This window comes from Sorex fumeus, unplaced genomic scaffold, assembly GCF_029834395.1.
Source record: "Sorex fumeus unplaced genomic scaffold, SorFum_2.1 ptg000126l, whole genome shotgun sequence".
Classification (NCBI taxonomy): Eukaryota; Metazoa; Chordata; class Mammalia; order Eulipotyphla; family Soricidae; genus Sorex; species Sorex fumeus.
The window spans coordinates 4946582-4969259 of record NW_026606183.1 but is presented as its reverse complement, the minus strand read 5'-3'; the positions used below and the strand labels follow the sequence as shown (position 1 = coordinate 4969259).

The window sequence follows — 22678 nt, the reverse complement described above, 5'->3', positions numbered from 1 at the left end:
GAGGGGTAGCCCGGAGCACTGCCGGGCGTGGCCCCCAAACCACACAAAATGTATACAGATTTCTTTTGGTTCCTAGTACAGGCTTTTTCTTTTTCTTTTATGTATCTTCAGCCATTTGGTGTCCTTTCATTTTCAGAATATTGCTTATCAACAACTTTTGAATTGGCTCTGTTTTTAGAAAGAAACCTTATTGAACCTTTGGTTGCACGTTATGACTTGTAGCACTGCAGCACTGTCCTCCCGTCGTTCATGGATTTGCTTGAGCGGGCACCAGTAATGTCTCCAATGTGAGATTTGTTGTTACTGTTTTTGGCATATTGAATACGCCACCGGGAGTTTGCCAGGCTCTGCTGTGCGGGCGGGATACTCTCAGTAGCTTGCCGGGCTCTCCGAGAGGGACAGAAGAATCGAACCCGGGTCTGCTGCGTGCAAGGCAAACGCCCTGTGTGATTCTTTGCATCTCGTGAGCAGTATAAAATGTAAAACATTTTATTGCTTCTAGAGTTTTCTTTGTGCCCTGTTTCCAGTCAGTTTCTCTCATCTCATACCAACTCCAGGCAAACTAATTTCTTTTTTGGAGATACAGATTAGTCTGTTTTTTTATGGAATTGCATAAAAATGGACTCACTCATTATGCATTTTTTTTTTGGTGTGCTCAGTAAATATTTTTGAGATTCATCCATGCTAGTACATCAGTAGTTGTTCTTTTTTCTAGCTGGAGAATAGTTTATTGTTGGACTATAGCACAGGGAGCTTATCCATTCCTGTCTTGCTGAATTTAGTTGTTGCCGGGCTTGGGCAATGTTATGACTAAAGCTGCCCTAGACATGAATATATAAGTCTTTTTAGATGAGAATATTCGCTTCCTTTTGATAAACACTGTTGAACTGCTAAATTTTTGAAACACCATTTGGACAGTTGGTCTTTTAATTGGTGAGCTTAGTAGATCTTGTTTTTTGGTGATTATTGATAAATATTGGTAAACTGTTAATGTTATTTTATTTTGTGCTTCATCTTAGCCTTCCCCCTGCCCCCCCCCCCCCCACATTTCTTATCATTTTTTCTATTTAAGAGTGTGCTAGGGATCAATCTAAGCATTTTTATAGTAAGAGGCTTTGCAGATTATCTTGCTGGAAATAACCAGCCCTGAATGTGGTCTTCAGCTGACTATAGTAAATCATCTGTTAGATTGAAAATTTTAAATGAAAGAAAGTGTCTAAACTGTAGAAATTGTGTGTTTGTGTATTTGTTACTGATCCCCCCCCTTTTTTTTTCACTGACAACTCCTCCCTCGTCAACCCCTCTGTCTCCCCATGCTGATTTGTGTCTGTTGCAGCTCCCTTTGGTCACTAATGACCTTCTTATTGCCAAATCTAATAGGGATTACTTAATTCCTATCTTTATTACATTCTAGCACAGCATGTTATTATGGGGGACTCTCACTGGTACTCCTGTCTCCTCTTGTTTCCTTCCCCATTTTTCCCAGTTTTTTTTCAGTTTTGTCTGTTGGTTCTTTTTTTTTTAACTAGGTTTTTGTCCTGTTAAGAATCTCTGTGTTAATGCCCCATTAACTGTCCATTGACTTATGCTGAAAAATCTCTTTGACTCACTAATTCTATTTGTATATGGAATTCCTATGCTTTAGATTCTCATGATCTAACTTTTCTCATTGTGTTTGTTGTTGTGGGAATGGGGTTAGGGTGCTGGGGACACACACAGTACCTGGGACTCACATAGCCAAGACACATGCCCCATTATTTGAGATGTATCTCTGGACCCCTCTCAATTTTAATTTCTACTAACTAAAATTATCTTAGTGCTTTTTAGTCTGTGCTTTCTCTTGGTTTCTTTCATGGTAAAGGAATGGTACTTTCTTGGTAGCTTGGCTTCTTTCTTGGTACAGGAGCTATACTTCTTTTTAAAATAAATTTTTATTGGTATAACATTGCACTGTAGTATAATGAAAATAAACATGTGCTCCCCCACCCTTTTGTTCTGATTTGCACGTTTTTAGGCCCTTGTATAATTAAAAAAAAATTGGGGTGGAGGTTTGTTTTAAGGCCTCACTCAGTGGTTCTCCGGATACTTGTTGCTTTGTGCTTGGAGGTTGCCTCTGTCAGAGTTCAGGGTTTATGTGGTACAGGGAATTAAACCTGGACTTCCGGCATGCAGAACATGCACTTAGTTTATTGAGCAAATCTCTGGCCCTAAAATTAAAAAATTTCTTTTTGTTGATAGTAAAAGCAATCCACATCTACTGGAGAAAAATTTGAAAAAGGCCTAGAGATATATAATCCCCAAAATTTGAAAAACAATATCTGTAATTCTAGTATCCAGACAACATTGTTGACGCTTTGGGGTATTTACTTTCAGAGTATTTTCTGTCTTTCTATACATTCTATAAAGCGATCTTTAAAATTTTCTCTCTTCTGTTTTATATCCTGTTTTAACTTTTAAAAATATAGTAATATTGGTGTATCAGTAGTATCTTAGAGGCATACAATGTTTGTTTTGAAATTTGTTTTTTACAAGAGTTACAAAGGTAGTAGGTTTCCTGTATATCTTTCATTCAATTATATAAATATGTACCTCATACCCAGCTGTGCTCAAGGGTCACTCCTGGTGCAGCTCAGGGACCATGGGTTTTGCCAAGAATTGAAAAGGGTTGGCTGCATGCAGGGCACGGTCACGGTCCTCCCGTTGTTCATCGATTTGCTCGAGCGGGTCCAGTAACATCTCCATCGTGAGACTTGTTGTTACTGTGTTTGGCATATTGAATACGTCACGGGGAGCTTGCCGGGCTCTCCGAGAGGGGCGGAGGAATTGAACTCAGGTCGGCTGGGTTGGTTGCATGCAAGGCAAATGCCCTAGCCGCTATGCTATCGCTCCAGCCAGGAGGGCAAGCACCTTAATTAAATTGGAAACAATGTGTATTTTATCAACTCCCCCACTTCCTCTCCTTTTTCTTTTACTGTCCAATTTAGGATCTTGTTTATTTTACAGTTGTCTGTTTAATTAGAACAGTTCTTCCCTGTTGTCGCTTTTCTTTTTTGAGGGGGGGATCATACATAATGGTATTTGGAGGGAGATGTGCCAACCAGTGTCAGGGATCAGATCTGAGACTCATGCATGCCGAGTGTGTGCTCCAGTCCTTTGCAGCATCTCCCCTACCTTTTTCTTATCTTTTTTGATCTTGACACTTTCTATGAGTTCGATTCAGGTATTTTGCAGAATGTCCCTCAATTTGGTTTCCTTAATGTTTTTCATCAGCAGAGTGAAAGTATGGATTTGAGGAAGAACAAGTGATAAGAGCTTGTCAAATCTTTGATTAGATTACCAATGTCTTATTGTTGGTGGATTAAACATCATTTGATTAAGGTATTTTCTGCCAGATTTGAAGTTGTTCCTTTATAATTAATAAATATTTGGGTAGCACTGTAGCACTGTAGCACTGTCCTCCCATTGTTATCGATTTGTTCGAGTGGGCACCAGTAACGTCTCCATTGTGAGTCTTGTTACTGTTTTTGGCACATCGAATAAGCCACAGGGAACTTGCTAGGCTCTGCTGTGCGGGCGGGATACTCTCGGTAGGCTTGCCGAGCTCTCCGAGAGGGACGGAGGAATCAAACCCAGATTGGCTACGTGCAAGGCAAATGCCCTACCCACGGTGCTATCGCTCCAGCCCAATAAAGCAATTACAATTAGAAATAATAATTATAATGAAGACTGGCTAAGATGTGAAAAGAGCATGTATATATAGGAGAATAGAAAAGTCATTAGGTAACACAATCACTAGAGACTTACAGAAATATTTGGGGGGGGCAATTTTTTTTTTCTTTTTTGGGTCACACCAAACATCAGCCAAGCGGCACAAATGCTGGCCGACTTTGACCGTGAGTGTGGAAAGGTAGGACTACAGCTGAATCTTACGAAGACAATGTTTATGAGAAACAGCCTTGTTCCTGACGCCCCATTCGCTCTCAATGGAACGACCATCTCTGAATGCAACAGCTATGTGTACCTAGGTCGAGAGGTCAACATGACAAATGACCTGGCACCCGAGCTGCGCAGGAGGAAGAGAGCGGCTTGGAACGCCTTCAAGAACGTCGAAGAAATAGCTAAGAGGACGAAGAACCTCGGGCTCCGGGCACATCTCTTTGATTCCACTGTTCTTCCTGCATTAACATATGCCTCAGAGACCTGGGCCCTACGCAAACAAGATGAGAACACCATTCAGGTCTCCCAAAGAAGAATAGAAAGAGCTATGCTTGGAATATCACGTTTCACTCAAATGAGAGAATGAATCCGGAGTTCTGACATCCGTCGACGATCAAGGATCAGGGACGCTGTCTCATTTGCCAAGGTGTCAAAAATCAGATGGGCTGGTCACGTAATGAGATTTAAAGATGACCGTTGGACTAGAGCTGTTACTGATTGGATTCCACGGGATGTCAAGAGACCGCGTGGCCGCCCACCTACCAGATGGTCAGACTTCTTTGTCAAGGTCATGAACGATCGGTTTGAGGCCCTCCATGTTCCCGGAGCGAAGAGATGCCATTGGGCTACACTAGCACGCGACAGGGACAAATGGAGACGTTACTGGCGCCCGCTCGAGCAAATCGACGACTAACGGGAAGTTAAGTGATTAAGTGATTTTTTGGGTCACACCCAGTGATGCTCAGGGGTTACTCCTGGCTCTGAACTCAGGAATTACTCCTGGCAGTGATTGGCGGATCATATAGGATACCAGGGATTGAATTTGGGCTAGCCGACTGCAAGGCAAATGCCCTACCCATTGTACTATTACTCCGTGCCTGGGGAGGGTGGGTTGGTGCAAATGGTTGTTTTTTTTTTTTTTTTTTTTTTTTTTTTTTTTTTTTTTTTTTTGCTTTTTGGGTCACACCCAGCGATGCACAGGAGTTACTCCTGGTTCATGCACTTAGGAATTACTCCTGGCGGTGCTCGGGGGACCATATGGGTTGCTGGGAATCGAACCTAGGTCGGCTGCTGCAAGGCAAACGCCCTACCCGCTGTGCTATTGCTTCAGCCCCAGTGCAAATGTTTAAGCTATGAAATAACTTAAACTTTGCCCATTCTTTATCCATTAATTTTTTTCTCTTTGGTGGAACTGGTCTGTGTTGGTTTGTTTTCTTGTGGTTATTGCTTACATCCTTCTTAAACATATAATAGAATCTTTTGCAAGGCAAGTTGCTTTGATTTTGAAGCTCTTTGGTTCTGTGTTTAAAACTGTTAATAGCCTCTTGAGGATATCAGTGTGTAATCTTCGACTCTTGTAACAACTTTTGTTTTAAAGTCCATTTTGTCTGGTGCTGGTATAGCAATCTCATCTTTCCTTTGGTTACTATGTGTAACAATACTTTTCCTTTTCCTTTCAATCTATTGTGTCTTTAGATCTAAATTAAATCTCTTGCTGATAGCATATGGTTCTATCTTTTATAATGTTTTTCTAATTTTTCTTTAAAGTACTCACAAAGATTAACAACAGTAACAACAACAAAATTAAAAATCCTATCAAAAAATGTGGAGAGAGGAAATGAACAGATACTTCTTAGAAGATGATAGGTGGATGGCCTACAGGCATGTGAAAAAGTGTTCAGCATCATGTATCATTAGGGAAATGCAAGATGACGATGAGATGCTATCTTGTACCAGTGAGAATGGTACATATCACAAATAGTACGAACAATGCCTTTTGGCAGGATGAAAAAAGAACTATCATCCACTGCTGGTGGGAATGTTATCTGCTTCAACGCCTATGGAAAACAGTAGGAGAATCCTCACTGAGCAGTTTCAAAAGTAGAAACCTTTTCTTATATGACAAAAATCGCAAAATTGGGGATAGCAGGGATTCTAAACTTCCTTTCTTACTTGGAGAGCTCTTAAGGCTCCTGACGTTTTCCCAGAATTCCTAATAATATGGTTGAGATCCAGATCACAACTGTGATGGTTATATCAGAATCATCTCTAAGTGTGGGACCCAGGCTTCAGTATTTTAAAATCTGTCTGAATGATTCCAACATAATCAAGTTTGAGAAACAGTGGTACAGAAAATATCTATACCCTTTCTCCTTTCCCTCCAGTGTTAATGTCTTACTATAGTGCAATGCTTAAGACCAAGAATTTAACATAGATATACTAATTAAACTTGAGACTGTAGATTTTTAGCAGTTTCTTTTTAATTGCTGTCTCTTTTCTGTTCCAGAATTTAGTCTGAAAGTTTTCAACGTTGCATTTTATTCTGTTCTTTTGTCTTTTTCTATTTGTGACAGCTTCTTAGTTTTACTTGAGTTTGCCATTTTTGAAAAATATTGCTCAAATGTTTTGTATAAGTTCCCTCTGTTTGAATTTGATTAGGTTGAGATTACTACGTGTGCAGATTATAGAGACTCTCTGTGTGAAAAGCACAGCCTTCTCAATTCATATCAGATGATGCTTGCAGTTGATTTGTCTTATTTCTGACGTCCTAGGTATCGATAGAGATATATGTGTATTGTCTTTATGTAGTTGATCCAGGATGATGTATTTAAAAGATTGGCTTCATTGAGTTGCTTTTGCACTTTTGTTTAAAGTCAGTTGGTAGTATACGTTTTGGTATATTTTTGGCCTCCCATTCTGTTCTTTTGATCTTTGTGTCTCTCCTTCACCAGTACCACACTGCTCTAGTTATAGTAGGTTTATAAGTATCGGAAACTCAGAATTGGTTGTTGTCAATCCTTTCGTTGATTTTCTGCTTTTAAGATTGTTTCAACCATTTAGTGTTTTCCCCATTTACATATTTATGTCTAATCTTTTACACTCATCTTGCCATTTATTCACTAATTGATCCTTGTATTGAGTTTCCATATGTAGATACACATATTATCTACATATATACATGTTCTATCAGTATTGAATTTTCTGATCATGAATATATCAGGTTCCCATTTATTCAGATCTATCATTTCCTTTATTAGTTATTTATAGTTATTAGCATAGGGATCCAGTATATATAATTTAGCTTATATCTTGTTTTTGTTAGTACTTCAAGTTAAAAATTGACATTTTATTGTTGATATATATAAAGGAAACTGGTTTTTATATATTGATCACACATTTTCATTTGTGAGCTTGTTGGACTTTGTTTCTAATTTTTATCCTAGTATACATTTTTAATATATATAATTTGTAAAAAAAAGACTTTTTTAAAACTTAGGAATAAATTTTATCAAGACACTGTATTTTAAAAGTTTTTCTTAATAGAGTTGTTTCAGACATACAGTGTTCCAACATCAGTCCCATCACCAGTGTCCCTCCTCCCTCCACCAGTATTCCCAGCTTTGCTCCTATTCCCTGGCCTGTCCGCTTGGCAGGCTTATAACAAAATTCATTTCATGTTACTTGCTTTATCAGTTAGGAGGGGAATGGCAGGTGGAATTATCAGAAAGTCAATCAATAGAAGTTAATTTGTGATGATTGATTGCCAAGTGATTTTAACCAACATAAGTAATATGACTATTCATTATTGAAAATGTATATAATCCCTTAGTAAAGTCAGAGTAAACATACCTTTCTTCATCTAGTAGAGGGCAACCATAGGCACAATAGTTAGTGCCTATATTAGTGAATGCCATACTTGATGCCATATGTTGGGAAGTTTGTCCTGTCCTTTAGAGAAACTCTTTTTTTTTTTAAATTTTATTAGTGAAACACCATGAGGTACAGTTGTAGACTTACAACTTTTTGTGCTTGGGTTTCAATTATACAATGATCAAGTACCCATCCCTCCACCAGTGCCCATTTTCCACCACCAGGGGTCCCAGTATCCCTCCCACCCCCCAACCCCCATCCCACCCTGCCTCTGGTAGGGCATTCCCTTTTGTTCTCTCTCTCCTTTTGGGTGTTGTGGTTTGCAAAAGAGGCAATCATGTTTGGTCTATAGTCTACTTTCAGCATGCTTCCCCCATCCTGGGAGGATCCTCCCAACACCTTTTATTTGGTGCTCCCTTCTCTGTCTGAGCTCCCTTTTCTACTAGCATGTGTGGCTGGCCTCCAAGCCATGGAGTAAACCTCCTGGTACTTATCTTGGCTGTTCTTGGGTATTAGTCTCCTATTTTGTTACTTTATGATCCCCAGATGAATGCAGTCTTTCTATGTCTGTGCCTCTCTTTCTGACTCATTTCGCTTAACATGATACTTTCCATGTAGTACCACTTATATGTAAATTTCATGACTTTATCTTTTCTAACAGCTAGATAGTACTCCATTGTATAGATGTACCAAAGTAGAGAAACTCTTTTAATGCTTCTTGCAAAGTGGTTTCAAGGATATAAATTCCTTAAGCTGTTGCCTTTCCATAAAACTTTGTCTAGTTCTCAGGGTGTGTGTCTTTTTCCCTTTAAGCATTCTTTTCAGTTGTCATTATAATTTCATCTTTTCCTCTTTATGATGAATTTTCTGCTATAATTTTTATAGTCCTTATGTTAGCTCCTGTTAGCTTAAAGATTTTTCTCATTTCCTCTCATTTTTATCAATTTAGAGTTAGTATTTGTAGTCTTTTTTTCTTCTTAAAAGTAATTGTATTGGTTCTGTAGCTTTGTAGATCCATGGTTAATTGATTCACTTTAGTTTTGGATAATATTGGCCATATTTTCTATTTTTTGTTTTGCTTTGTTGTTTTCCTTCTTAGATTCCAATTAGGGATATTTTGAACCTTTTAATATTGTTTGAGTAGACTTGAATGCATCATACTTTATTTCACCTGATATTTTTGTCATGTTTTAATTTATGAATTTGTACTTCTAAGTTGTTAACTTTTGGGGCTGGAGTGATAGCACAGCGGGTAGGGTGTTTGCCTTGCACGTGGCTGACCCGGGTTTGATTCCCAGCATCCATTATGGTCCCCTGAGCGCCGCCAGGAGTAATTCCTGAGTGCAAAGCCAGGAGTAACCCCTGACCATTGCTGGGTGTGACCCAAAAAGGAAAAAAAGAGTTGTTGACTTTTCTTACCTATTTAAAGTTAGCCTGTTGAAAACTCATATTTTCATATCTAGAGTTTCTGTTTGAGTATTATAATTTCAATTTCTCTTTAATTTTTTATTTTTGTCACATAGTTATTAGGGCTTTTAACATGTTAATCATAGTATTTTTTCTCATCCACATTGCTTTTGTTAGTTTTTCAAAAAATAATTTAATGAGGTAGTATGATACATTGTAGGGCAACATTGGTTTTTTGTTTCTCCCTGGCTGCAGGGAGCTTGGGTTTATTGGGTTACACCATTCACAGTGCTCCTGAGGCATTCCCATTCCTCTGTGTTTATCTTTAACTTCTCTGTGCTATCTTCCCCAATTGGTTAATCACCTATTTCCTCTAAGCAGTACCTGTAACTTGTAAAGTCAAATTCGTCAGAAACCTCTGATTTTGTATTTGTAAGTGAAATATTGCTTTTCTCCTTCCTTACATTCTTTGCATAGTTTACTTCAGAGCAATGTCCTTTTTGCATAGATACATGAAGACAGTTAATACTATGCTTTTGTAACTTGGGACTTTGAATAATATTCACTCTTGGGCATCTGTTTTCTTGACTTAAGCCTCAGTTGCCCTTAGTTCCTAGCATCCCAAACGCAGGATGTGGGGAGAATGGAATAAACTGCAATTGGTGGCCTGGAGGCCCTGTTCCCTCCTTCATGCTTCTGTTGGTGGTGACTGCAGGCCGGGGTGGGGGCTCATGGCCACTGAACGCATGTGGCGGGTAAGAGAGACCACGGCACCGCTGCTCACTTCTTTATTTTGTGAACACACACAATTTCTAAAGTTAGCCATAGATAAGTTAAAAAAATTTCATTATAGCACTGTGATTTACCAAGTTCTTCATAATACAGTTGTTTAAGGCATTAAATGTTCCAACATCAATCTCTCCATCAGTATAACCTTCCCTTCATTAATATCCCCAGTTTCCAACCCACTACCTTAGTCTGCCCCTTTGCAGGCATACACAAATTTTTAAAATTTATTTCATATTGTTTGGTGCAACACAAATGAAAATGGAATGATCAGAACTTAGATCGGAGAGTGTCAGGTGTGGCTGCGGGCTGCTGTGCCTTCAGGCAGAAAGGGGGATTCTAGAAGAACCCCCAAGTTGGCAGCCTGGATCAGTCTATCTGGGCAGATACAGTCACATCATGAACCTTTCAAGATTAGTTGTGGAGCTGAGCCATTTAGGCATGCAGTGTTCCAGCACCAATCCTCCAGCCAGTGCCAGCTGTTCACCAGTGCCCCTAAGTTTACTCTACCCCCAGCCTGCCTCCTTGACAGGCACTAAAAACTAAGTTTGGTTGTTGTAATTTGAATCTCCTGCTTACATGTTGTAGCTCTGGTTAAATGTGTATACATACCACAGCCCTAGACCCCTCATGTACCTGAGGCTTCTGGCCCCTCTCCCTGTTACTTCCCATCCATCTCTTCTTACTCTCCCCCATGTTTTTTCTTTTCATATCTTTCTCATGTCTGTAATCTAGTGTTCCCTGCCTTTGATATTATTCAGTCCCTCAGAGAGATCATCCAATATTTGTCCTTCTTCTGACTCACTTTACTTAACAGAATGTCCTCCAGTTTTATCCAGGTTGCAACAAATTTCATGATTTTATCGTTCCTTGCAGCTGCATAGTATTCCATTTGTGTGTGTGTGTGTGTGTGTGTGTGTGTATACACCACACTTTCAGTATTCACTCATCTGTCATTGGCTAGCTGGATTGATTTCATATTCCAGCTATTATAATGCTACAGTGAATAATTGTGTGCATAAGTTCTTTTGAATGAATGTTTTTGTGTTCTGGGGGTGAGACCTATAAATGGGATTTTTGAGTTATATGCATCTCTATTATGGTTTTCTGTTCTCCATAGGGGTTGAAGCAGACAACATTCCCACCAGCAGTGGATAAGAGTGTCTTTTCACCATATCCCTGCCAACATAGATGGTCTCCATTTTTTTTTTTGATATGTGCCATTCTCACTTATGTGTGATGGCATGCAGTTGTTGTCTTGATATGGATTTCCCTGATAATAAGTGATGATGAGCACATTTTCATGTGTCATCCATCTGTCTTCTTCAGAGAAGTGTCTGTTCATTTCCTCTCCCTTTTTTTTCTCGTCTCCTCATTTTTGGATTTTGTTGTTGTTGATCTTTGTGAATACTTTATACATACTAAATATTAGCCCTTTCTCTGTTTTATTGAGTATGAATATTCTCTCCCATTCGGTTGGGAGATTTTTAGTTTTAGGGCGTTCGCCTTACAAGCGGCCGACATGGCCGACCCGAGTTCGATTCCTCCGCCCCTCTCGGAGAGCCTGGCAAGCTACCGAGAGTATCCGATATGCCAGACACAGTAACAACAAAGTCTCCAATGGAGACGTTACTGGGCCCACTCGAGCAAATCGACGATCAACGGGAGGGCCTTTACCTTTACCTTTACCTCTTCTTTAGCCATATAGAAACCTTTTCATTTGATGTAGCCTGGTTTGTTTATTTTTTGTTTCTGTTGCCATTACTAATGGAATCATATCATTGAAAACTTTCTGCTATATTTTCTGAGAACATTCTGCTATATTTTCTGCAATATATTTTATGGATTCTGCTTTGAGAACATTCTGCTATATTTTCTGCAATATATTTCATGGATTCTGCTTTGAGAACATTCTGTTATATTTTCTGCAATATATTTTATGGATTCTGATCTGATATCAACATCTTTGATCCACTTTGAATCAACTTTTTACTGGAGTTTGAGTGAATCTTTTCAAGTGTTGGGCTTGCGTTGAGAGGTTCATTGTTTCTAGGCCTACTGTCCATGTACCACTGCCTTAAAATTCTTCTGGTTTACCTATAGGAGGATATGGCTTGCAGAATATTTTCTCATAATGTCTGTATGTAGACAGATATCATATGTTTATCAATGTCTAATAGGCCTTTTAGATCTTTTAATAATGCTGCCTCCCAGGGCAAGTCCGTCAGTGTGATCTGCCAGCTTTTCTGGTAATACCCTGTTAGTTGTTACTTGCTTCTGAATACCTGCTGGCGTGGTGGTGGTTTGTCTGGAGAAAGGGGTTTACATTTTGTATTGTTCTAAATTTAATTAGAATCAGTGTTGTTGACTTGGTAAATCTCAGAGCAGGCACTTCCCTTTTCTATCTCTGTCTATTAATTGCCCTGGTTTAAGTTGGAAAACAAATACAGTTTCAAACAACCAAACTTGTAGGAAAAAACAATCCTGATTTTCGTCCTTCCTTCCTTCCTTCCTTCCTTCCTTCCTTCCTTCCTTCCTTCCTTCCTCCTTTCCTTTCCCTCCCTGCCTCCCTCCCTCCCTGCCTCCCTCCCTCCCTGCCTCCCTCCCTCCCTCCCCTCCTTCCCTTCTTCCTTCCCACCCTCCCTCCCTCCCTCCATCCCTTTCTTCCTTTCTTTCTTCCTTGTGGTCACACCCAGTAGTACTAAGGGGCTACTCCTGGCATTGCATTCAGGACTCAGAGTTCAAACCCAGGTTGATCACATGCAAGGCAAATGCTGACCTGTCACTCAAGCCTTCCAATCCTGATTCTAACATTTGAACTTTTGTCTCTTTTCCTAGACACCACACCAATCCAGTGGGTACTGAATGGAGGTGGGAGATGGACGAGCCTGAAGTAATCTTAAAGGAGGCCATCAAAAACCATCAGAACATGATCAAGCAGTTTAAAGGTATTTACATACTTCCGCAGAGAAGTGCTAATAGTTTAAATTGAATTGGCAGAGGAATTGCTTCTTTGACAGTATTTTGTTCCTTTTGACAAATTTTCACGTAAGTAATTGAAAAACTATAAAATTGCCATATCCATTTTGGCCTTTTAAACAGTGAAACAGTAGCTTTTACTGTTGACATTCATATGATGAAAAGAACCAAAAACCTTTTAATTTAGACTTGGGTTTATTCAGCGTACAAGATTTGTTTTCTGAAAACTTTTGCTACTTTTTTTCTGTCTTGATGAGGACTGAGTAGTCTTATGAATGCAATAGAACTTGAGACCATTGGAAGAATTTAAATAATTTCAGATCAGTGCTTTTCAACTGCCTAAAGCAATCCATCAACTGGTTATGTTCTATCAGTGTATAATGTTGAAAACCAGAGTTATGTTGTATTGAGAAGGCTTTTTTGAATATGCCTTATAAAATGGAGTGATGTTATTAATTAGAATTTACCTGACATAATACATAGTGAAGTACTACAGTTTTATCACCCTGGTTCTAGTATTTTCTGATACATTTAGGTTTGTATTATAAGGTTTTTGACTTTTATGTAAGGTTTATATACACAGCTTGCTAAAACACAAATTCCTTAAACACACACATATACATATATACATACACTTTTCTATAAACTAATACTTTGTAAACAGACTATTATTTTTCACTTAAAAAGCAAAATAAAAATAAAGCAGATTTCTCATCCCTCTCCTTATAGAGTGCTTCTGAGTTATGGATCACTTGATCACTTGACTTCCCGTTAATCATCGATTTGCTCAAGCGGGCGCCAGTAACTTCTGCATTTGTCCCTGTCGTGTGCTAGTGTAGCCCATTGGCATCTGTTCGTTCTAGGAACACGAAGAGCCTCAAACCGATCGTTCAGGGTCTTGATGAAGAAGTCTAACCATCTGGTAGGTGGGCAGCCACGCAGACTTTTGACATCCCATGAAATCTAGTCTGTAATGGCTTGCCTCCAAATCACATTACGTGTCCAGCCCATCTGATTTTCGATGCTTTGGCAAACGAGACAGCGTCCCTGATTCTTGATCATCAATGGAGGTCAGAACTCCGGATTCTTCCTCACGTTTGAATGAAATGTGATACTCCAAGCATAGCTCTTTCTATTCCTCTTTGGGAGACCCGAATAGCATTATCATCCTGTTTGCGTAGGGCCCAGGTCTCTGAGGCGTATGTTAATGCAGAAAGAACAGTGGAATTGAAGAGATGTGCCCGGAGCTGGAGGTTGTTCGTCCTCTTAGCTATTTCTTCGATGCTCTTCAAGGCATTCCAAGCCTCTCTCTTCCTCCTGCACAACTCAGGTGCCAGGTCATTTGTCATGTTGACTTCTCGACCTAGGTACACATAATTGTTGCATACAGAGATGGTCCTTCCATTGAGAGTGAATGGAACGTCAGGAACGATACCATTTCTCATAAACATTGTCTTCGTGAGATTCAGTCCTACCGTTCCACACTCACGGTCGAAGTTGGCCAGCATTTGTGCCACTTGGCTAATGTTTGGTGTTATTAGAACAATGTCATCAGTGAAGCGGAGGTGGTGTAATTGCCGACCATCTATCTTCCCTCCCATTCCTTCCCATTCCAGTTGTCACATGACATCCTTGAGGGTGGCACTGAAGAGTTTTGGTGAAATGGTATCACTCTGCCGAACCCTTCTCTTGACATGGATGATATCACTTCTTTGTAGAATGGTGAGATCCTGGTAGTGAATCCGTAATACAGCTCACAGAGGATCCTGATGTATTGAGTTTGAATGCCCTGATTAGCTAGGGCTTCAATGACTGCTTCTGTCTCAACAGAATCAAAGGCCTTCTTTAAATCAATAAACGTTAGACAGAGCAGCATCTTGAACTCCTGAGAAACCTCAATGAGCTTGGTTATCGTGTGGATATGGTCGATGGTGCTGAATCATTTGTGGAACCTGGCTTGCTCGCATAGTTATCCTTCATCTAGTGTTCTGCCAATCCTATTCAGGATGACTTGAGTGAACAGCTTGTAGACAATAGACAATAGGCAGATCGGGCGATAGTTGCCAATGTCATGGATGTCTCCCTTCTTGTACAGTAGTACAGTCCTGCTGGTTTTCCATTGGGACGAATCTTTGCATTCAGACAGGTAGCATGTGAAGAGCCGAGCCAGTGTATTGATGAGTACTGATGGCAGGTTCTTCAGGTGTTCAGGTCTGACCTTGTCTGGGCCAGGTGCTGTACGTTTCTTTACTGACGAGATGGCGTGTCATATTTCGGAAGGGAGAATGTTGGGAATGACATATCCATCCTGCGGAATTTGGTATGTGGGCAGGTGGATGTGGCTATCAAAGAGATCTGAGTAGAAGTCATGAAAAATCTTCTCCATTGCCCTTCTGGAAGATGTGATAGATCCATCAGGATGTCAGAGGGCAGTCATCTTGGTCTTGTACTTGGCGAAGGACAGGCGGGAGTTACAAATGCTTTTCCCAGCTTCTGCTCCATCTACCAGCACTTCTGCTCTTCTCTCTTTGAGGTCTTCCTTTATTCCATCTCTGCACTGCTTTGCGAGCTCGGACATTCACTTGCGATTGCCTGAGGCATGCGCCAAACCACATTGGTGAATAAGCTCAATAGTTTTCAAAGACAGGCGTTTTTTTGTGGCTATCTCTCTCTTGGCGTTCCTCGCACAATCATGGAGGTGCTGAACCAGTCGGTTGTATTCCTCTTCAGTGTTGTCAATGACAGCATCTTCCCATGTTGCAGCAATAGTGCCAAAGAGCTCCCAGTTGGTGGTCGGTCTGGGAGTCCTCTTCTTAAACTTTGCAGCCCTTTCTCCCTGATGTTTGAAGTAGAATTTTGCACGAAGGAGAAGGTGGTCCGATCCCGTTTGGAATTTTAGGACAACAGCAACATCGGTCAGGCAAAACCGTCAGTTGAATATGATGTGGTCAATTTCGTTGTGGACTGTCCACCGGGAAACTCCCATGTCCAACGTTTAGATTCGGCATTCTGGAACTGTGAGTTACCTTGGATGGTCTTGGTCGACATGATGAACTCAGACGGTCTGTCACCCTCTTTGTTCCATTCTAGGGTATGGGTCCAGATGTGGAATTCTTCGGCTGATCTTCTTGGTCCTATCTTGGCATTAAAATCACCAACAGTGATCTTGTAGAAGGTGTGGTCTTGTTTATAGAACTTCTCCAGCTCCATGTAGAACTTCTCAATTTCTCCTTCATCATAATTGGATGGGCTGGAGCTATAGCACAGCAGTAGGGCTTTTGCCTTGCGCGCAGCCAACATGGCCGACCCGAGTTCGATTCCTCCACCCCTCTCGGAGAGCCCGGCAAGCTACTGAGAGTATCTCACCTGCACGGCAGAGCCAGGCAAGCTACCCGTGATGTATTTGATATGCCAAACACAGTAACAGCAAAAGTCTCCAGTGGAGAAGTTACTGGGTCCACTCGAGCAAATCGATGAACAATGGGAGGACATTGACAGTGACATAATTGGATGTTGGTGCGTAGACAATGAAGATAGAATCTGCCAGCAGTGAGCCACATCTATTCAAGTGTAATCGTCCAATTCGGGTTGTTAGGCATTCGAATGAATCAATGCTTATGGCCAACTTCGTGTTGATAAAGACACCAACACCACCGATTTCTCTTTTATCGCATGTTCTGAGGAACAGTTCTTCTCCATTGCTGAAAACGGCATGATGTGATTGATGCCTTCTTGTCTCAGTCAGACCAATGATGTCGTACTTGATCTTTTGCACTGGTACCCTCAGGTCCTCGATAGATGCATCTGATGCCAGTGTACATGCATTGAACATACAGACAATCATTTTTGTCTTTCTTCGTTTTGGTAGCCTAGTTTGACCTTGAGATTTTATCAGCCTTTCCTTCCTCATCCTTCTCAATGCTGCTGTATTGGTAACTGCTTCAGGGTCAGGGAAATGAGACCCATTGTAATTATTGGTTTTGGCATATTGAATAGACAACGGATAGCTTGCCAGGCTCTGCCTTGTATGTGGAATACTCTCGGTAGCTTGCCAGGCTCCCCGAGAGGGATAGAGGCTTTTGGGGTGACCTCTAATCGTCCTTGTAGGTGTTCCCATGGTTCAAACCATATTTGAACCCTATCAGATATGGTGCGTCAGTCCTGGAAGTTGGGTTTTAAGAAAAGCGTCCTGGAGCGTGGCCGTGGCTGGGTAGTGAAGGTAGTGTTAGAAATCAAGAATGTCCATTTCAAACATATTTTCAGGTGGTGTCGAGATTGTTGACTTGGGTAAATACATTTTTGTTTTGTTCATTTGTATTTGGTTTGGGGATCACACCTGTGGTGCTCTGCTCAAGGCGTGTTGCCGGCTTTGTCCTCAGGGAATCATTCCGGGCAAGCTTGGAGGATCGTATCTGGTGCTGGGGATTGAACCTGGGTTGGCCACATGCAAGTACTTGCTGTACTATAGCTCAGGGAGAGTACATGTTGGAGACCCACTGCTCCAGGTTGATTTGTTGCCTTGCTCAATGATGGCTTTAAAAGTGACAGCTGCAGATGACTTCTGTATTCTTCTGTCTTCACCTATTACTGCCTACAACTCCTCTCCTTTCCTTTCATATGCAAGGATGCAAAAATGGCGCCAAACAAGGTTATATTTTTATAGGCAGACTCGTGGTGCTGACATACGAGTCTTTTTAAACCCTGGTAATTAGCAATTTGGGTTTTAGGCAGTTCTTTCCCTCCTTCCCCCAATATTAAATATTTCTACCTAGAAACATAAATTGTCTCCATTTACTTTTCATGGACGATACTTTTTTTTCCCTCCCTCCCTCCCTCCCTCCCTCCCTCCCTCCCTCCCTCCCTCCCTTCCTCTCTTTCTTTCTTTCTTTCTTTCTTTCTTTCTTTCTTTCTTTCTCTGTCTCTCTCTCTTTTTTGTTTTTTTGATTTTTTTGTTTTTGATCCACACCTGGCTATGCTCAGATTTTACTTCTGGCTCTATGCTAGGGGATCTCTCCTGGTGCGACTTTGAGACCATATGGGGTGCTGGGAATTGAACCCTGGTTGGCTGTGTGCAAGGCAAGTACCTGCTTACTGTATGACTGTCTCTCTGGCCCCATCGGTGATTTATGCAAAGAAATTTGTTACGTCAGGTTATTGCTTCTGACATTTGTCATGCCTTCTGAAGTCTGGTTGCTCCCAAACCACCATTCAGGCTCTCCAGATCTCAGCAGACACTTACTGGGTGTTCTCTATTTTAATTCAGTTCTGACACTGTCTGGAGATAGCATCAGACCCTTAGATTAAGGGGTCAGTATTACAAGGCTGCTCCGCTCTAGATGCCAGTCACTAATCTGGTTGTTAACTGTGCTTCTGACCGGATGAAGAGGAATTGAAGGTTCCCAGGACTTCTTCCTCAGATTCAGTTCATTTGCCAGAGTCGTTTTACGAAGAACATTATTAATGCTGTGGTTGTGCTTGTGAGCTCTGGGTGGGTCAGAAGTACAGGAGCTTCTGTACCATTGGAATTGTGGTGCTCTAAATAAGCTCATTTGAAAGCTCTTTTAAAAAAAAATATTGAATCACCAAAAGTTAAACCTTTATTTCCCTTTCTTTCAGGTCCATGGTATGGCTGAAAATTTCACCTCGTTCAGTATCTTCAATTAGCTAGTCTGATCCTGGGTCTTTTTGTTCTCTGCCATCTCACTAGCCTACTCAAGGTGTGCTTAAAAGAAACTACTTAAGAGGCATGCATCACTACAAAAATCCCAATTATTTTAGGAACATGGTGCCAGGAATCAAGAACAAAAAAATGAAATATACTTCTCTTATTATTCTATTGTTTCTTCCTTTTTATAAGAAATTTTGAAGTTAAGTTTATTAAGGGTAATTTATTAAGTATTTTCATTCTTTATGGATTTGTGTGTGTGTGGGGGGGGTGCCAGGGATCAAACCCTGGGCCATATATCCAGGGCATGTGTTCTGCACTGAGCCTCATCTCTAGCATCCTCTTTATGAATGTTCTAGGAAAGTTGTTCTGTGCATATGTATGTGTCTCTATGTGTGCTGATTCATATACACTTTTCTCAGTCTTTAGCACTCTTTATTTTTGCCACAATAGCGCCAATGGTGTCTGGGGGACTATACTTGGTACTGTGGCTAGAGGACCAAGTGGTATCTGGGACCGAACTTGGGGCCTTTGAATGATCGCCCTAGCCATTTATTTATTTATGTATGTATGTATTTATTTATTTATTTATTTTTTCTTTTCGGGTCACACCCGGCGATGCTCAGGAGTTACTCCTGGCTTTGCACTCAGGAATCACTCCTGACACTGCTCAGGGGACCATATGGGATGCTTGGAGTCGAACCCGGGTCGACCGTGTGCAAGGCAAATGCCCTACCCGCTGTGCTATCACTCCAGCCCCTATTTACTTATTTTGGTAAATTAATTTGGAATGGGCTCCCAAACAGTATATAAGAGACCAGGGGCCCCATAGGCTATCCTGGGTCAACAGGGTTGGTGGTTCAATGTAAGGCCCCAGGATGCAGTGTTGGAGCCACTTAGCAGTGCTCTAGGGAGCACTTGGTGCTGTCAGTCAATCCTGCCTTGGGAATATCCTAACCATGAACTCCCTAATTGCTGTACTGTCTCCTGGCTCTTAAGTGAATTTTTTTATATGGGTAATACAGTTGTCTATTATTAGTCTGTCACAAAATTAAAGAAAGCTGTTTGGCGAGGAACTAATAGTCTATCATAAAATTAAACAAAGATGTTTGTTATGGAACTAGTGAATTTCCACAGAATTAGAATTGAAGTAGGTTTGCATTGTTAATTTAAATAATATTACTGACTGATGATTTTTCAAATAAATCATGGCTTTCTTTCAAGGAAATGTTTTGTTTTCAGTAGCATAGCATATTAGAGTTCTCTGGAGAAGTGGAGTTAATAGTGTGTGTGTGTGTGTGTGTGTGTGTGTAAAGATGGAAAGATTCATGGAGGGATGAAGGGGGTGAGGGAGAGAGAGAGAGTGAGATGAAAGAAATAGCCTTGCATGTTTATGCAGGCTTAGCTAGTCCAAGCAAGGCTGATAGAACACACCAGTTCACTCAGAAGAGTATACGTTCAAATTCAGTGGCATTGTGATAGAATTCCTGCTTGCTTGAGAGAGATCAACCTTTTTTTCTGATTGGATGAGTTTTATCCATGTTACAGAGGACAGTCTGCATTGCTCAGAGTTCACTGATTTAAATGATTATCTACTCTAAAAGGTAATTTCACAGAAACATCCAGATTATTGGTTTTACCGAATATTTGGAAACTGTGCTCTAAGTTTTCCCTTAGAATTATTCTTCATAGATGAAAATACTAGATGTAGGTGAATACTAATGCTTTCACTTCTTTGCTCTTATAGGTTTGTCTGGTTTACTGCTTAGTCATTTGAGTACTAAATTAATGGGGCAATGGCTGAGAATACTGATTGGTAACTGTGTAACTTAATCACTGTGTGTCTGTGTGTCTCAGAGGTTTGTCTTCTGACTTTCGTAGTGTAGAAATAAGTTTTGTTTTATTTCTCTTTCATTTATTTATTTTCTTCCATTGATATCATTTAAGCATAGTGCTTGCTTCTGACCCTGTGCTCATGGGTCACTCTTGGCGTTCTTGGGGAATCATAGTGGCTCCTGTGGATCAAACCAGAATCACTTGCATGCAAGGCAAGTGCCTTAAGTACCCCCTTTCCCCCCATTTTTTTTTAAAAATGGAATTTAATTTGATGAAAACCTTGAGTTTGTTCTCTGACTGAGTTTACAGTCATTTAGAAAATGAAGAGCAAACACTTCATTTTCCTGTTCCATAACTCTTAAGACAAAAAAAATTGTGAATTTTTTTTTAAATCTGTGAACAGATTAAGGATAAGGCAGACTGGATAACAAACCATCTTTATGTGATATTTATATTCCCTGCACGTGACTCACTCCAAAAGAGTGAATCACTCAAAAAGGTGAAATGGCACTGGTGATAACCTATCAGGATGAAATTCAGTGCCCATATCTTAATTCAAATAAGCCCAGTGGTACTCATTTCTAGATTACCATGGTCAACAAATTATATACATTTTACTGAAGGAATACTTGGATGGAAGCATTTGTTTAAGTTATATTGTGCATCACAACTAGGAAAATGAATTAGACAGCCATTTAACCACCATTTATAAAGTGCAGCATATAATAATCTGCATTTAGTCCTGAGTGTGACAAATACCAGTCTAAACAGAAAGTATCCCAGCTGCTAGTTCCCACAAGTTCTGAAATGATGTGAGAAAGGACTGTTTCCCATAGAGAACCAGTTTCACAAATCTATTGGTAAACAAATACATTTATATAACTGGAACATCAGGATGCTATGAGTTGTAGCACTAGCACTGTAGCACTGTCCTCCTATTGTTCATTGATTTGCTCGAGTGGGCACCAGTAAAGTCTCCATTGTGAGACTTGTTGTTAATGTTTTTGGCATATCGAATACGCCACAGGGAGCTTTCCAGGTCCTGCTGTGCGGGTGGGATGCTCTCGGTAGCTTGCCGGACTCTCCAAGAGGGCCGGAGGAATCGAACCCAGGTCGGCTGCGTGCAAGGTAAATGCCCTACCCACTGTGCTATCACTTCAGCCTGCTAGAGTTGTACTCATTAGAAAAAAAAAAAAAGCTGGAGCGGGGCTGGAGCGGTAGCACAGTGGGTAGGGCATTTGCCTTGCACGCAGCCAACCCGGGTTTGATTCCCAGCATCCCATATGGTCCCCTGAGCACCGCCAGGAGTAATTCCTGAGTGCAGAACCAGAAGGAGTAACCCCTGTGCATCGCTGGGTGTAACTCCAAAAGCAAAAAAAAAAAAAGCGCATTTAGCTGTCAGGAGCTATCATTCCTCTCCTAGAGTTCAACTCTTAACTCATTAATTACTTTACGTATTATGGCTTGCAGTCATTTATTTTCTAGTACTCTGTCCTGTCCCCACTGCCCCCCCCGCCCCCCCACTGATCCCCGCCATCCATAATGAACACCTGCCATTTCTATTGGTCTGATTCAGTCACTTTTGGATATTTGGTGTTTATTTATTTTTTTTATTGCCTCTATTTCCAGTTTTAGCGAAGTTGTCAGCCGCAAAAGGTTTTGAAGATATTCTGATTTTCAAATGCTTTTTGCTTCTATTCTCAGTTCCAAGTGTAATCATTGTCTTTTCAGTTATTTCATCGAATCATTAAAATATTTTTTTTCTCCTGGCCTGTTTTTAGCTTTTACTTTATATAATTGCAAAATTAACTTTATATTGATTACAACTGGGTCACAATTCTAGTGCAGCTCAGCATCTTTCCAAGATGCTGCCTGTCCTCTAAATTCCATCACTGCAGGGAGAAAGGGCTCCCAGAGAATGGGGTTAAAGTTTTTCTAACAGACACCAAGTGAGTGGATCTTCTGTCAGTTCTCCTTGGGTGCTGAAAGTTCAAAGATTAAAAAATAAATAAATAAAAAAGACATCACCTGTTGCTGAACATTTTCACCTGTATTTAAGTTTGAGTTTGAAGTGATGGAATGCAAAAGTAAGTCTTTGACAGACGTTTTTCACAGACAAGGTATGCTAAAGAATGCATCCAACAGAAACACGGAGATGGGGAAGGGACTATCCCCTGCTCCTTGTTTTCTTAAGCTTGTTTCAGAAAAACTGCAGAGTGCAAGTGTCTCTGTCAAAGACATCTTGCCATTCAGCCAGGAGAAGTTTTTAGGTAAGATTTTACTTAGAAAGTATTTTGTTCTGGGAAGAGAAGAGAGAGTATTTTTCTCTCCAGTTGCTCCAGACTTTTGAGATAAACTCTATTCTGAGCAATAGACGACCATCTGCCTTCTTCAGGGCATTTTCTGACACATTTCTTT

The 22678-nt window shown here is 40.6% G+C and overlaps 1 protein-coding gene across 2 annotated transcripts in view; it reads left to right on the top strand.

Annotated features, from left to right (window-relative positions):
• The window catches only part of LOC130044980 (S-adenosyl-L-methionine-dependent tRNA 4-demethylwyosine synthase TYW1-like), a 238123-nt gene that overhangs the window by 86741 nt on the left and 128704 nt on the right, over positions 1 to 22678 (top strand). For both annotated transcript variants that reach the window (XM_056137665.1, XM_056137666.1), the window contains one exon: positions 12619 to 12728. In XM_056137665.1, the coding sequence (XP_055993640.1) occupies positions 12619 to 12728 (110 nt within the window). The remainder of the gene's footprint in view (positions 1 to 12618; positions 12729 to 22678) is intronic.